The 17211-nt window shown below is 37.4% G+C and overlaps 1 protein-coding gene across 1 annotated transcript in view; it reads left to right on the top strand.

The window, feature by feature from the left end:
* The first annotated feature begins 4260 nt into the window (after positions 1 to 4260).
* Positions 4261 to 17211, top strand: part of LOC127440249 (mucin-2-like) — a 35788-nt gene continuing 22837 nt past the window's right edge. Inside the window, exons 1-24 of the mRNA XM_051696742.1 lie at positions 4261 to 4439; positions 4906 to 5087; positions 7749 to 8010; positions 8106 to 8220; positions 8328 to 8418; positions 8537 to 8643; positions 9205 to 9415; positions 9886 to 10011; positions 10327 to 10444; positions 10589 to 10727; positions 10980 to 11090; positions 11242 to 11311; positions 11585 to 11725; positions 12026 to 12190; positions 12524 to 12618; positions 13783 to 13909; positions 14224 to 14479; positions 14667 to 14737; positions 14907 to 14998; positions 15463 to 15614; positions 15693 to 15831; positions 16137 to 16241; positions 16336 to 16515; positions 16605 to 16841. Of these exons, the coding sequence (XP_051552702.1) occupies positions 4261 to 4439; positions 4906 to 5087; positions 7749 to 8010; positions 8106 to 8220; positions 8328 to 8418; positions 8537 to 8643; positions 9205 to 9415; positions 9886 to 10011; positions 10327 to 10444; positions 10589 to 10727; positions 10980 to 11090; positions 11242 to 11311; positions 11585 to 11725; positions 12026 to 12190; positions 12524 to 12618; positions 13783 to 13909; positions 14224 to 14479; positions 14667 to 14737; positions 14907 to 14998; positions 15463 to 15614; positions 15693 to 15831; positions 16137 to 16241; positions 16336 to 16515; positions 16605 to 16841 (3471 nt within the window). The remainder of the gene's footprint in view (positions 4440 to 4905; positions 5088 to 7748; positions 8011 to 8105; positions 8221 to 8327; positions 8419 to 8536; positions 8644 to 9204; positions 9416 to 9885; positions 10012 to 10326; positions 10445 to 10588; positions 10728 to 10979; positions 11091 to 11241; positions 11312 to 11584; positions 11726 to 12025; positions 12191 to 12523; positions 12619 to 13782; positions 13910 to 14223; positions 14480 to 14666; positions 14738 to 14906; positions 14999 to 15462; positions 15615 to 15692; positions 15832 to 16136; positions 16242 to 16335; positions 16516 to 16604; positions 16842 to 17211) is intronic.

Here is a 17211-nt window from a genome sequence, read left to right on the forward strand (position 1 = left end):
TACAGGCGGGATTGCCGTTCCTAGGCCTGGAGCCAGTGTTGTAGTCAAGACCACCTAAACTGAGACCAAGTCAAGACCAAGACCAGAGTGTATCGAGACTGAGACAAGGCCAAGACTTTGAGGGGTTGAGACCAAGTCAAGACCAAGGCAGGGTGAGACCGAGTCAAGACCAAGACCAGACCAGTGCGAGTCCCACACTGCATGACACACTTAAGATAAAATGTGGAACATGCAAACCATAGGCACTCCTCAAATTGATCTGAAAGGTCCACATTCCCATAAAAAAAAGATTCCTCTTTATTCACTTCTTTTATTGCCATATATATATATATATATATATATATATATATATATATATATATATATATATATATATATATGTGTGTGTGTGTGTGTGTGTGTGTGTGTGTGTGTGTGTGTGTGTGTGTGTGTGTATCAGTGTACCATGAGAAATGTCCTGATAAAATAATCCAAAGGCATTGCAGAGGTGAATTGTATGTGTGTGAATTTTCCTTTGTTTTCTTTGAGCAAACAAATACAAACAAACACTAAGGAATTGAAATCAACTTAACCATCTTTATTCAGCACTCCTTTTCCAAGTTTTATCATCCACCTAAAACAATATCATTTTTGTTTAAGCATCACATCAGGTTTTCTGGATGACTCTTCCCCTATAAACCATCATTAAGTACAGAATATATTAAACAATTATTTAGTACTTAAGTCTTGATTTTTCTCTGTCATTTCTTAAACAATATAGTTACTTTCAGAGTTGAATGGAATGCAGCAAATGGCAGATTGCTAATGTTAGCTAGCTAGCTTTGCTAGCATCACCTACACTTAGCTTATCTTTCTTTATGCTTCCTTTCTAAGTGCCGCTAAAATCTGATGGGGTCCCAACCGTCTCGGTAAGCATTACATTGCAGAATTTACATACTGCTGTATGTTTTTTTTTTTTTTTTTTTTTTGGATGCTTTTTTGCAGATGAACTCTTTGTGGTTTAGGCCAGTGTTTCCCAGCCATTTTTTCTGTCACGGCACACTTTTTACGATTAAAAAATCCCATGGCACACCACTATCCCACATAACCATCGTCAGTAGTTTTACTTTTCAAGAACTTGTCAATGTTTTCTGTCTGTCTTAGTAGTGTAATATTTGAAATTCAGATATGCAAAGAAAGCAAGTCACATAGGTATACTGTATAATGAGGTCTCATATGCCAAGAGTGCTAATTGGATAATGAAAAACTTTTCCAATTTGTAGATTTGATCTTGAAAAATAATTCTTGCAATGGCACAGCAAATACATTTTTTACTTATTTATTTATTTACTATATTTTCCAGAAATAAAGTCGCACCTGACTATAAGTCGCACCGGGTCAAAATCGCATTGTTGATAGAGAAAAAAACCTCACATAAGTCGCACTGACAGAGGTTGAATCCAGCAGGCACTAGCACCCGAGAGCAGCCGCCCAGCCTCCATTCACTGATTCAGATGTCAAACGTGCTCCGTGAAGATTACAGTTTCTCCGAATTTACACATCGTATCACGGTCTTTTTGGACTTGTATAAAACAGGCCAATTTGCTTTTAGTAATCGTATGTAACAGTTTCTCATATTCTTTTTATGTTTCATGAGAGAAACCCGACAAGTAAGCCACATCTGTTCATAACATCTGTAACTCTATGCTGTGCACAAATAAACAGCTTTCAGTCTTTGAGTAAAACAATACACCTGTTGTATTGTATTAATTCATTCGGTTCACTTACTGAATGTTTTTACTACAAGTAAGATGATGAAGCATCATTTTGTGGTCATGTGAGGAGTTGCATTTGACAGCAGACTAGAGTTTGACAAAATATTTAAACTGGTTGCATAAAATACTTTGTAATGGAAAATATACTGAATTGGCAACTTTAAAACTCTTCTACCGTCTCTATGCCTTCACTAAAATACCGGGGAAAAAAAAGAAAAAAAACAGTATTTATTTATTTTGAGGAATTTGATAATTTTTCATGGCACCCCTGACAATCTTTCATGGTACACTAGTGGGTACAGTGGTTGGGAAACACTGGTTTAGGTAGCCAAATTGTACTACAGAAGACTTGGCTGACATCTCTCAGACAGCCACAGTTTCTTCTCCCGTTTCCTGCATTCACTTTTTTGGAGTGCGTGTGAAGGGGGAAGGGGAGGGGTGACAGCCGTTAACAGTAACAACAATTTCAAATTAGAAATTAGTCAAGTTATTGCTTGCATTTGAAGCAGGAAGTTTTACATCTAATCACAGTAATGATGTTAACAAATAAATCAGACAATACACAGGCAATTTAGTGATATCCCCGCAGTTGTGGTCTTGACCGATCTTAAAATAAAATCCCGAGTCCTCTTTGTCTGAGACCGAGACAAGACCGAGTAGAAATGTGGTCGATTCCGGGACGAGACCGATACCTTCAAAAAGTGGTCTCGAAACCGGTGTCAAGATCAAGACCGATCTCAAGTACTACAACACTGCCTGGAGCAAATTCTCCTGTGTTAGTTGCCCCAATGTGTGGAGTTTTTCTCTCAGGTCCAGAATGTACTGAATATCGTTCTTACTATTACTACGTAATACAGCACTTTTCGTACAACTGTCTCCTTAAGATGATTCACTTACAATGTGTTCCTCTTTTGTAAGTCGCTTTGGATAAAACATCTGCCAAATGAATAAATGTAATATGTAAATGTACTCTCTGAAGGTCCCTCCTCCCAATTTTCCCTCAGAACGTCTAAGATGCCCCAGGCTTATGGCCATAAAGTAATTAAAATGGGGAAAACCCCATGGAGGCTTGAGGGACCACTCCTACTGCAAATAACAGGGGTTCAAACCACTTACCCCAATTTCGTGAGTCTTCGTGTACAAACTTCCCAACCATGTTTTTAAAGGTCCGATTAAATCGTTTGACCGGGCCGTCTGTCTGAGGATGGTAAACACTGGTGCTGATCGACTTAATCCCAATGATTTATAAAGTGTACGTGATATAAACGAGGTACCCTGATTAGTTAGGATCTCTTTCGGAATCCCAACTCGGCAGATGATTTTGAAGAATGACACTTAATCCACCAAGACTAATACAAAGCGATGCCCCCATGCCGTTCAGTCTAATGGCCCGACGAGGTCCATGCCAATTCTTTCGAAGGGGACCTCGAACAACAGAAGAGGGCGCAATGGTGCTTTTGGGGTGGCTGGGGGTTCACCAACTGACATTTGTGACATGTAGCACACCACCTGCGTACATCCCCGTGAATGCCCGGCCAATAAAAACGGGCCAAGAGATGGTTCAGTGTTTTATCTTACCCTAAATGTCCTGACATCGGGTTATAATAAGCTGCCTGGAAGACCATTTCCTGGTGGCTTTTCGGAAATAATAACTGGGTTGTATCTGTTTTTGTTTGAGTGTCCTGCGTCATTTGATACAACCTATCTTTAATAATTGAAAAGTAGGGACTGGAGAGTGCAACACTGGGCTGAAGCTTTTGCCCATCAATGATCTCACTTGGTCAAAGGCATCCCTGAGAGACTCATCTCTTGTCTGCTCCAGAGGGGCAGAGCCCTCGCTTCCCTCCGGGTTTCTCTGACGTGGAGCTGATGTCGATGGCCCAGGAAACGCATCCCACACCGAATTACACTATTGCAGCACCCATCTGCACACTTTTTCCTCAATAATGTCTGAAATGCTGGCCAATTCTTACCCAAAATCAGCAGATGGGTGAGGCGGGGACTTACTGCCTCCTCTATTCTATGATTTTGTCCCTGGAATTGAACAGTAACAGACACTAAAGGCTATTTGTGTATATCCCCATGCACACACCTCACCTTCACCTGGCATGCTGTACCCAAAGCCTCACCCTGAACCAAGCTTTGTTGGATCAAAGTCTGATTAAAACCAAATACACCAAAGCTTGGTATGTACCCCCTTGGATTCTCACTGCTATACGGTATGTCCCTGATCGATCGGAGGCAGCTTGTGATGCGTTGGGGACCCAGACCCAAGCCCCCACATCCATCACCGGGCATTGATCCTTGATATGTCCTGGTTCCCTGCTGCACCAGCACACCGGCCCAGAGCTTACCCCCACACCTGCGGCCCCGGATTCACCAATTTGGTGGGGAGTGGGAACAGAGAAAGAGGGGTTCGGAGCAGTAGAAATACCATGGGTCTAGGGAGCAGGTTTCAGGGAAATGGACCCCCGTTGCCAGGGGGTATGGATAGGAACAGTATGGGATGGGAAAGGGGAAGAGAGAGAAGGAGAGAGAGCTGGAGAGAGAGAACAGGATTCGCCGGCCCCAGATATGCCACCAAGTGGTCCTCTGCCAGATGGACTTCCTCTTCCAGCTACGCCGGATGGTGGCACTGGACCCACTCCGCTGTTCCTTTAGGCAGACTGTCAACAAAATGCTCCAGTACCACCAGGTTGACGATTTAATCAGCGCTGCAGTCCTCAGCCAGCAACCACCTCCAACATGCGTCACGGAGCTGTTGGGCGAAGGAGAACCAAAAACGGTGACGGTGCTGTTCTGATGCCGGGATGCCGGCTATGGTCTTGATGATTTTGGCCAGTGCCAAGGACTCCATGAAGGTGATCTTCCTCGATTCCTGGGTTTCAGCACCACTGTAGCACACCCCTTAGTTCCAGGGAATGAGGAATCGGGTGACGGCATACTGCGATGCAATGAATAGCTCTTTATTTACAAAATAATTTTTCAGCAAACACTCTAAACACACACACAGTGGCTGCAGCATTACTCTTTTTCCCCTCTGCCACTGTCTCCTCCCCTTTTATCTCCAACCACAGCTCACTGAAAATACAAACAGGTGTTAGCACAGGTGTAAATCCTTAACCACTTTCCCAGACCTCACTCTCCACAGATCGGCGCTTGACCACACCCCCTCCTCCACAAACACCTACCCACCTCTTACACTTTCGTTTAAATGGGAGAAAGGTGTCTCTGAAACCGCCTATGATCAGGATACAGATCCTGGAAAAGCGTATGACCAGTGCTCGACCACACCCCCAAAACTTGAAGCCACTTTTGTCTATAGGAAGAAAGGTTTCTCTGTAATAGAAATAAGTGCTTGCGACTCCATGATGACTCCATGTAAATAAAGAGCTATTTATTGCAACACAGTATGCCGTCTCCCGCTAACTTATTCCCTGGAACTAAAGGGGTGTGCTATAGTAGTGCTGAAACCCGGGAATTGAGAAAGATCGCCATCATATTCGCAAGCAGTAATTGCTATTACAGAGAAACTTTCCTTCCTTTAGACAAAAGTGGCTTCATGTTTTGTAAGGGAGTGTTCAGAAGGTTAAGTTACTTTTGAGGATTAGTGTATTATGTAGTTACTGTTCACAGAATGGATCAGGGATAGAACTCAATATTTATTCATCATCAGTTCAATAAAAGTACTCTACCCCACATATTTTTTCACAATCACTCTGTTTAGCCTCTTGTATTACAGAAAAGGCATGGCAAAATCTCAAGCACATTAAAATTATTGCAAGCTTGCATGCTAAAAAATAAATAAAATAAAAAATAAATAAATGATCTTTTTCAATTTGACATCTACATACCATATAGCTTAATTATAATGACTTAATATCATTAATATTTAAGGTACAAAGCTATAATTACTGGTAACATTTGAGTAACACTTTACAATAAGGTTGTATTCATCAACATTAGTTAACTACATTATTTAACATGATCTAACAATAAACAATAATTTTACTGTGCATATTAATTTTTTATGTTAATTTTAACACATACTCATAAGTTTTAGTATTGTTGTATGTAGTTGTATTAGTTAATGCATCATGAATTAACATGAACTAACAATTGTATTTTATACACAACACTAACCATTAATAAATGCTGTCATAAAATGTTGTTCTTTGTTAGTTCACAGTACCTAATTAATTTACTAACACATAGAACCTTACTGTAGAGTGTAACCAACATTTTACAATAAGGTTGTATACATAAACATTTTTAACACAATATTTCACATACTAACAATGAAAAATACTTTTACAGCATTTTTTAAACTTGGTTAATGTTAATTTCAACATATCCTAATAAAATTATCTAAACTTACTAAATAACTATAATTACTGTAAGTATAAACGTAATTTCCTTCCTAGAGTTTCCTTCCTAGCATGGCTTAGAAATAGTATTAAATCTGAAGTGTTCTCCAACTTGAGAGCCATTAAAGTCCATGTATGTTATATCATGTTATAACAAGCCTGTAACGAGACAAAGGCACTGCAATGGACTATCAGTAATCATTCTATTGGGATATGGTATGCAATTAGTGAGGAAACATAATTTTAAATATTTAAGATGACATGAATGAAAGGATGCATATAGAAAACTTTTTCAATCGCTGATTGAATATTGATTAATAAAAATATATGATATCCATTAGCTTCACATTTCAGCTGACTGTATTATATGCATTTTTTCTCATTCTTTTTTATGATGTCATATTTTTCAAGTTTCAGATATGAACCTGATTTATTAGTTTACTCAAAAAACATGTATGTAAATCTGTCAGCTACTGTAAATTTTAGATTATGCTGTCATTCAAGATAAACATGGTTTTGGCCCCACCTTTACTTGACTCTTATGTCCCCATCAAGAGGTATAAAGCTCTGAGTATAGGAGTGTGTCTTTCTCATTGAACCGGTGGTGAGTTTGACACTCCACAAACCACCATGGAAATGTTAAAGGTAATATCTAGAGGAGTGCTAATATGTATGACACTATCCATTGGGCTTGCTGCAACACAAACCGGTAAGACAAATTTGCAACAGATGTTTCCAAATACTTTTTAATTTTTAATTTAATTTTAAATACTGTACAATGCCTGTAAGATTGCTTATTTTCTTTGTAAGAATAATAAATGTGTTTAAATTGGTGGAATGAATAGGGTTATAACTTAATTATATAATATGTGCAATGATACATAATTATACAATGTTATGTTTGAAATAATAATTAAATAATTAATTATATAATCGTTGTTAAAGGCAGAAATGATTCTAATAATTTAAAGGGGAATATAACTTTGAGTAAAAAAATTACGAGATAAGAGCAATAATACAATTGTTTGTTGACACATAACATACTTTATTCATGTACCTTTTCTTTTCTTTAACCAACATTAATATTTTAGTTTAAAATTTCTATAAAAGTGTAAGGAAAAGTGTGTATCTTCGGTCCTGTAACTGGTCACAATTTTTTCCACAATTTTAAATCACATTGATTGTCTTCACTAGTTCATTTTAAATTGGGTGTGAATGAATGAATTTTTATAAGTACAAATATTCCATGTAGTAGTTCATTTAATATGAGCTTGTAAAACTACAATGAATAAAAATTATAAAAGCATTACCAAAGTGATGGCGAATAGCATGTCATACCGCAAGACGTGTCAACAACCCAAATGTAAATTATTGCAATTCTTTATATTTACTACAACAAAAAAAGTTTTAGCTTCATGTAAATTATTTATTCAATCAATGCACTTGTCCATACTTCCAAATTGATGAAGATTTCTGTAAATTTCCCAGTGGTTCTCACAACGATGAATATCCTTCCAGCCGTGACAACACACATGATTTCAGGTATAAAAACTCGAAATCCTTCAAATCTAGAATTTCTTCACAAGCCACATTAAAACATGAACTAACTAGATCTGTTGTTTAACAGGATTGGGTTCACAACACAATGATCTGGTTTGTAGCACTTGGGGTAACTACCATTTCAAGACCTATGATGGGGACTACTTCCAACTCTCAACCGCCTGTAACTACATTCTGACCTCAGACTGTCGGAATAGCTATGAAGATTTCAACATCCAGTTGAGACATCAGGTGGTCAACAATGAACCAACAATCAGCAAGATCATTTTAAAACTAGAGGGAGCAGTTATAGAGCTCACCAAAGGCTCCGTCAATGTTGGGGGCCAAATGTAAGTGATTGTAATTGTATAGTATTTTTTTCAGGCCATTCTCGAAGTGGACTCGAGTGGAAAAATGTCTGACACTCTATTCATTCTTTCTGTAGAGTGACACTTCCATTTAGCAGTCCTGGATTTTTCATTGAGAAAATGAATTCTTACATCACAGTCAAGGCTGTTTTAGGGCTAGTAGCCATGTGGAATGAAGATGATGCTTTCATGGTAAGGAGACCCCTAAACAAGCCATAATGTGCCATGAAGCACCACCAATTCCTCCTACTTGAACATAATACAGGCCTGATATAATTGTCTTTTCTTGTGTTTTTCAGGTCAAGTTAGATGAAAAGTACAAAAACCAAACATGTGGACTGTGCGGTGACTTCAACGGAATCCAACTTTATAATGAATTCATCAGTGATGGTATTATTAACAATGTTGACCTCTTTCTTACTTTTCATGGTGACAAAGGCAATAACTTAGGTTGTAAGGCAAATATCTGTCTGTCAAATAAAAACAATAAATACACCTCTCATTCTAGGAGCTACGCTGTCTATTTCTGAGTTTGGAAACCTCTGGAAGATGGATGGTCCAACAGAAGTCTGTGAGGAAGACAAAACATCTCTTGATGAAAACTGTGGAGATGAGGTAAGAATTGTCCACACCACACCACTGGACTGTTTAGCAATGTACAAGGTGACAGGAGGTAGGCTAATGTTCACGTATCAAACCTTATTGTACATGGTTACCTCCATATGTTAATGTACTGCATTTAACATAATTGAAATTCTAGCTTGTATGGCACCCTGGGTCCGTGCCACCCCCGGCCCATGTCGCCCATGCCTAAATCCACCACTGTGTGTGTGGGTGTGTGTGTATGTGCAAAGCTTTCCACCCAGTGCACTCAAACAAAACATATGGACATTTTCAGAATTGACATAAAATACATACTATGTAATATGTTTATTTAAGTAAATCCAGTTAGGTTTGATTAACTAATTAATGCTTAATTTTTCCTATAGAAATGCCTGGTTTTTAGTTGTTTTTTTTTTTATGAAAACCCCCCCCCCAAAAAACAAACAAACAAAAATTACCCAATGACCGTTAGAAGTGTTTAACTCAGTTATCGGATCATCTGTACCTGCTTTTTTTTACTGCTTTATTGGCTATAATTTTGCTTGACTCTATGCTGCTTCTCTTTCCCCACAGCGTTTTTGTCATGATATCTTCTCCAGTACAGTGTTCAATGATTGCAGAAGTCTGGTCTCCATCGATCCTTTTGTCAAAGTTTGTATGAAAGATATGTGCCATTGCAACAGCTCTGGATCCTTCTGCTTGTGCAAGTCTATTGCCGAGTACTCTAGACAGTGTATACATGCAGGTGGCAGGCCTGCAGACTGGAGAACAGAATATTTTTGCCGTGAGTATGCCATGCCCATGTTCTCTTAGTGCCTATTAAAGGTCCAAACACGAAGTGCTATTGTTGTGCATATTATCTTATTTTATTTTTTATCACAAATGGTAGAAACACATAATTGGGACCAAAACTCTGAAAAGCACACCAGTACTAATTGATTAAAAAATGTATTAATTTGACTATTGGTGGCGCTAGAGTCACATAAATGTACACTTTTACCTTTTGGTTATATTTCATGAACTGTGTCTGTGTGGGTTTTTTTTTATTTAAATTTTTATAGATTATACAGTAGATAATAGACTTCTGCACTTATGGGCTAAAGGGGTTCTTTGTGTTTGATGGCTACTTGCACCTACAGTATTCAGTCCTTTGTTATTGTTTGTGTCACAGTTTGAGCATTCTGTATTTAGAGTCTTTTCTTTCAATGATTGATGCTTTCTCAATAGTATGTCCCTTCTTTTTGATTGGTGCAGCAAATCCGTGTCCAGAAAGCATGGTGTACCACGAGTGTGGAAATCCCTGTACTGACACTTGTACAAACCATGAAAGAGGGCAAGTGTGTGAACACCACTGCATTGATGGATGCTTCTGCCCTCCTGGTACAGTCTTTTTTATCATGGTTTTCCTTACTGGAAGTATCACCATCTAAAAGTAATTTAGTGATTGCATTGATTGCGCTTTTAATTGACACCATTTTCATCTATCATCTACATTTATCTTCTATGTTCGCTTTATGTTAACTGTACACATGGCTTACTTATAGTTGACTTCGCATATTAAGCTGGGATAGGAGAAAGTAAATGAACACTGAAACACACTTCACTGTGAATTTCAGATTATATTCTAAAAACAGAAAAAAAGGAGGGAACATTTCAATGAACCAATGGCTATGTGTTTTTTTCTCTCTCTTTAAGGCACTGTTTTTGATGATATAACCAACACTGGCTGTATACCCATTAATCAATGCTCCTGTGTCCTTGGTGATAAAACATACGCCCCTGGGGAGAATTACACCACTACCTGCAGAGAATGGTGAGCCTCCACTTCCCAACACTTTTGATTGAATATGCTCTTTTACTCCTGTTATTATTTTCTTTATTTAAAAATGCTTAAAAAGATGGAATGTTGTAACAATCAAAGTATATTTTTAAATTTACCTTATTATTTCCCATTTAGTACCTGTGCACAGGGGCAGTGGAATTGCAATGAAAAGGATTGCCCTCATACATGCTCAGTTGAGGGTGGATCCCATATTACAACATTTGATGGAAAAGCCTACACTTTTCACGGAGACTGCTCTTATGTCCTCTCCAAAGTATGTTAACTGGCAGGCAGTTATCTCTATAAGACAACTACATTACATACAATGACCCCAAAAGATGTTTGGACTCTTAAAATGTCTGAAAGCTGTAGCTATGCTAAATAAAATATTTCATAACACACTGCAGTTGTAGCCTTCATAGTTGGCACTGCAATTTCCAGTTTCAAAACTGCAAATTCAAATTGTTTTTATTACTCACTAATTAAGTTGTTACTCAGCTGATCAATATGTCCTTCTATTTGAAAGCAATGCACAGGCACAGATTTCACAGTTCATGGAGACCTGGTGAAATGTGGTGTGACTGAATCCGAGACCTGTTTGAAGACAATAACGTTGGCATTGTTTGATGGAGCTTTTGTAAGTACAAAAAAATATTTCAATGAAAAAGTTCAATAAATGATTAGTTTACTGAACCTGATCAAGTTGCCCTCACTCTTCATGTCACTGCAGCATTCTCTGTGCATCTTATGAACATTTCAAACCAATCGTTTTTCTATTTTAACTACAGGTGATCAAAGTGGATTCAAGTGGAAATGTTGAGGTCAACAGAATAATTACCCAGCTGCCACTTTTTACAGGTAGGCAACAAACCTGAGAAGGGTAAATTTAGAAAACAAAAAACAAAAAAACAAGTTTTCAAAAAATAATAATCAAGCACACAAATATAGCTGAATATGCATAAACGTACCTGAACTAAATAGAACAATCATATTATGAAATTAATATCAGATAAAGTTGAATATTGTTAAATGTTAAGGTAATCAAATTATGGTTAGTGATCATTAACTAAAGATAAGTTATATGATGAATGGATTAAAAAAATATATATATATATATTTTTTTTTTTTCAGCTGAGGTGAGCATTTTCAAGCCCTCGTCATTCTACATTATCATTCATGCCCATTGGATTGGGCTTCGTCTAGAGATCCAGCTTGTACCCTTAATGCAACTCTACATGACAGTCGATTCAGTGTACCAAGGAGAAACATGCGGTATTTATTTTAACACACCTCTTCTTATAAACACACTGATCTTAAACATTCTTGTGCAATATTCAGAACAAAAGCAGCATTAAATGAAGTTAAACATTCTGTCTTTGTATTGTCACTGGGTGTGATGAATGAATTTTTAGAAGTATACTAAACATGTAACCTAATATGTTTAAAATTGTTGTTGGTACATTATAGCATGTCACACAGCAAGACACTGCTGAAACTGCTTGAAATGTCATGTCAACTACCCATGTCCTACATGAATTAATTTAAGAAAAAAAAAAAAAAAACCCTCTGCAGGTCTTTGTGGCAATTTCAACAACATTGAGACTGATGACTTTACAACCATCGGTGGACTGAGGGAAGGAACAGCGGTGGACTTTGCCAACACCTGGAAGACAAGAGCAAGTTGCCCTGATATTAGAAGAAGCTTTGAGCATCCCTGCAGTCTGAGCACTGAAAATGGTGTGAATTTACTCTCTTTTTGTCATGCGACTAGGGTGCGAATTATGAACATCAGAACATTGACAAAACAGAAATATCTCTGTATTAGTTTTACATAGCACAAAAATGTTTTGGATAGCTGACATTTGGCTAACTGTACTAGGGGCACCGAAAGACAATTTGGGTTGCGTAAGACAAGCAGATTGTACCCTGAAAATTGATAGACATTTCTTGCCCCACCTGAAAGTCATTGTGTAATTTGCACACTGCATTCAAAATCCATGATATGCCAACAGTTTGTCCTTACAACTTTGGACTGATCATTTTTCTACACAAATACTTTTTGCTACACAGAAAAATATGCCCAGCACTGGTGTTCCCTGCTGTCAGACCCCTCGGGTGTGTTCGCCCCCTGTCACTCTGAAATCAGCCCTGATGTTTACAAAGCAGTAAGTAAAATTATGTTCATTCTTTTAAACCTCATGCACAGTTCGGTCAATTTTGACCGAAATCAATTTGTTTCTTTAATAAAACTGGTTTCCATTATCTGATTGGTACGAAACTTAGTGACTTTTCGTCCATTTGATATCTGAACACACACAAAGAAATTGGAGTTGATTCGATCAAAAAAAGTTACACTTGTACTGTTCCAGGTCCAAAGTGACTGCTATAGGAAATGAATGGGAAACATAAAAAACCTGATTTTTTTTTTTTTTTTATCATTATTAATTATATAAAAAAGCCACAATGCAGACATGAATGCACAAAGACATGAATGGGTGAGACTAACAAACATCAAGAGTCTGGTTACAACCAGAGATAAATTTAGTTATAACTTGTTATTCTACTCATTTCAGGTATGAAAAAAACTGACAAAATAAACTCAAACAAATCATACAAAATGCTAAAATGTAAGAGTAGTCTTTGATAATGTTTAAATATATATCTAAATGCAGAACTTGTGACCAAATCTAGAAATCATCTTCTCGTCAACCAGAGATGAATAATCAAAATCAAATCAAATCAAATCACTTTATTGTCACACAGCCATATACACAAGTGCAATGGTGTGTGAAATTCTTGGGTGCAGTTCCAATCAACATAGCAGTCGTGACAGTGATGAGACATATACCAATTTACAATAAGTAGCTCTCTGCAGCCATCTAGTGTTTATACTTTGAATTTCATCTGGCTTTTATTTATTTTTTAAATGGACAGCACAGTTTGATTTTTGAGACTTTAAGCTTTCAAAGGATATATAATTTATGAGGATTGGTTCAGTGTTTGAGAAAATATTCATTAAAAAAATTAAAACAAAAAGTACATTTTCAAGCTCCTAGTTCAAGGTCATCTAGGTAAATAAATGAGTAAATAATAATAATAAAAAAGGTCTAAATGCCCAAAAACCCACCCAAAATGCACAACTTTAGTGCTTTTACATGACTGAATTTAGAGTTGTTACATTTCTATCATAACAGTTAAAAAAATTACACGTTTATTGTTTTCGGTCACTTTTGACCGGGATCAACTGGAAGATGATTTAATGATGAACAGTGCCTAAGGGTTAAACTTTTTTGTTTTAAAGTTGTTTTTAACTTTTCCAATCATTGTAGGACTGTATATATGACACTTGTAACTGTGAGAAGAGTGAAGACTGCATGTGTGCTGCATTATCCTCATATGTACATGCATGTGCTGCCAGAGGGATTCTTCTTGATGGATGGAGAGTTGCTGCCTGCAGTGAGTTGATTTCCTCTCAGAAATGGGCATGAGATCATTTCATAGTCTAATCTAAATAGCTTTACTGTTTTGGTGTTTAGTTTTTTTTTATGTAAGGCAAAAGTCTTTGGTCAGAGATGTTCTTGATTTGCCTAATTGCCTTAAAAATATAGATTGTGGCAAATAAGCATAGTTGAAACAGATTGTGAAGTGATGGCAAGTTTTGTTGGGTATAGTAAAAATATTCAATTTCTCACTAAGTGAAACAAATATAATTGCTTCTCCTTAATGATTGTAATTAAACTCTAATAAATGGCCTCCCCTTTTCCCCACAGGCAAATACATGCTAACTTGCCCCAGCACCACTGTCTACTCTTATCAAATGACCAGCTGTGACCGCACCTGCCGATCCCTCGGCCAATCAGACAACACCTGCGCTATTGACTTTGTGCCAGTGGATGGCTGTGGCTGTGCAGAGGGAACATACATGAATGAGAATGGCGATTGTGTTGAATCGATCAGCTGCTCGTGTTACGATTCAGGCAAAATTATTCCTGCTGGAGACATCATCACCAAAGATGGAGGGTCATGGTAAGGAGATGGAGACAGTTAAATTTCAATATAATACAATATGGTATAAAATAGACAATATACTTATATAATAAAATATACTTAAATAACCATTTAAAATATTACTGTAAAATATAATATATTATAATAATCATTAATTCTTTTTACCTGGTTAAATAAAGGTTACTAACTGATATTTACATTTCAGCATTTGCAAGCACGGGAAACTGACCTGCACTGGTGGATTCAGTGAGGAAGGTGTGTGCCTTGTATGTGTGTGTAAAGTAGTGGGGAAACTAAGCTAATGTATATTTAAATGTGTACATTTAAAACCTTGTGTTTTAGTACTTTATGAGATATCATCACTGTCATTATTTTGCTACACTCATACCTTCAAGTGAGTTACACCATCATTCTTGATTCTATAATTTTACTTCAGACTGCCAAGCGCCAATGATGTTTTTCAACTGCTCCAGCGCTAGTCCTGGTTCCGCAGGATCAGAATGTCAGAAGAGCTGCAAAACACTGGACATGGCCTGTGTGAGTTTCTTCAATCAATTTAAAGGAATAGTTTACTCAAAATTGAACGACACAATAATTGGATCACCCTCATGTCATACACATTTGCTGCTACATTTTCTTTACAGTTCTTTCTTATACAACAACAGTTCATAGTGACTACATCTGACAAGAACATTTTCAAAAACACCACAAAGGCACTCTAAAGGTAGTTCATATGACTACTTTTATGGTACATTTATGGTGGGATTTTTGTTTTTTTTGTAAGCGCTTGGCTTGTAGGTGCTTGCAGACATGCTGACTATAAACTGTAGTGAACTGTACAGAAAAGAGTAGAGTGAACATTTTCAAAAGCTCTCGTTTTGTGTTCTATTTCAAAAGTAACAGCATATTTAGAATGACATGAACTTTCATTTAAGCGATTGAAAGTGTCAACTGAAATGAAAGGTTGCACATTCAATGACTCTTAAGTGGAACATTTACAGATCAGCACAGAGTGTGTGTCTGGCTGTGTGTGTCCCTCTGGACTGGTGTCAGATGGAAACGGTGGTTGTATAACTGAAGACCTGTGTCCATGCATCCATAACGGAGTTGCCTACCAGCCTGGGGAAACCATTACAGCTGACTGTAATACATGGTATGTGCAACTGCAGATTTGTAATTATTTACATATTCTGTATAATATTTTATTATAATGTACTAACTGTTTTTATAGCACTTGTAACTCTAGAAGATGGCAGTGTACCACAAACCAGTGCAGTGGGACATGCAGCATATATGGAGATGGCCATTACAGAACGTTTGATGAGAAAAGATTTGTGTTTAGTGGAAACTGTGAATACAGCCTTGTTCAGGTATTAACATTGTAGTTCAATTTGAAACTATAGGCATAAATAATAACAATCAGGGTTAAAACTTAAATATAATAATTATATGTATACTTGCATAAATTGCTCAGTAAAGTGAAGTTACAGTAGTTCTGAGAAAAGCTCTACTAGCTTGTGTTTGCAGATGTCACTTGCTTTGAAATTTTGCCATATAATGCAATGACATACAGTACATGTGTAATTGTGACTAAAGTGTCCAAATAGTTTCAGGCTTCTTTATGTATATGTTAACTTTTAATGTAAATATTAACTATCTTTTACGGCATGACCAGGACTTCTGCAACAGCACAAGTGGCACTTTTAGAGTCATCACTGAAAATGTTCCCTGTGGGACCACTGGCACCACTTGTTCCAAGGCTATCAAGCTCTTTCTAGGAGTGAGTTAGCTTACTTTCTGTGTTCACCAATGCAACTGTACCAAAGCTTCGATTAGAAAAGTATAAGAATTGAATAATTGCCATTATATTTCAGAACAATGAGCTTAGATTGACAGATGGAACCTTCCAAGTTTTTCAAAGAGATGCAGGGGATGACATTCCCTACCAGATGCGCACCATGGGACTTTACTTGGTGATTGAAGCCAATAATGGACTGATGCTTATGTGGGACAGAAAAACAACTATACATATCAAGCTGAGTCCAGAGTATAGTGTGAGTAAATCTGGCAAGGCAACTCTATATATTAAGCACAAATATCAGATTCAGATTATTAATTCAGAAAGTTCCCTTCCTTTTGACAGGGCCGAGTTTGTGGTCTGTGTGGAAACTTTGATGGGAACGCAAACAATGACTTCACTACTCGCAGTCAAGCAGTTGCTTTCGAAGCCCTGCAATTTGGAAATAGCTGGAAGTTCTCCAGTTGCCCAGATGCAATTGCCATCCAAGAGCCATGTGTCCATAATCCCTACAGGGAAGCCTGGTCCCAGAGGCAGTGCAGCATCCTCACTAGCAATGTCTTCTCAACTTGCCACTCACAAGTACTTTCAATAAGCTGATATATATTGAACTCCAATATTAAAAGATTCTTGAGGCACCATTTGAGGGTCCTCAGGTGCCACACTGGTGGGACCCTCAGGAGAACTTCTTGGCACCCATTCAGGTGTCTGAGAAACTTACTCTTAGTTTAAGCAAGAACAATAAAAAGTAAATCAATTATTACTGTAGTGTACGCAGTTCCTGGAGTTTCAACTGTTTCTGGAAGACATAAATAGAATATTTGAAACTCCTTTAAAGGTTGCCAATCATTTCTCTATAGGGTTCCTCCAGTGTGGCATCCGAGGAACCCCAAACAGCCCCTCAAGAATCTTTTAAAAAATTGTACTAAAAAATAGCTAAGTACCAGCCACA

This window comes from Myxocyprinus asiaticus, chromosome 1 (assembly GCF_019703515.2).
Source record: "Myxocyprinus asiaticus isolate MX2 ecotype Aquarium Trade chromosome 1, UBuf_Myxa_2, whole genome shotgun sequence".
NCBI classification, from domain to species: domain Eukaryota; kingdom Metazoa; phylum Chordata; class Actinopteri; order Cypriniformes; family Catostomidae; genus Myxocyprinus; species Myxocyprinus asiaticus.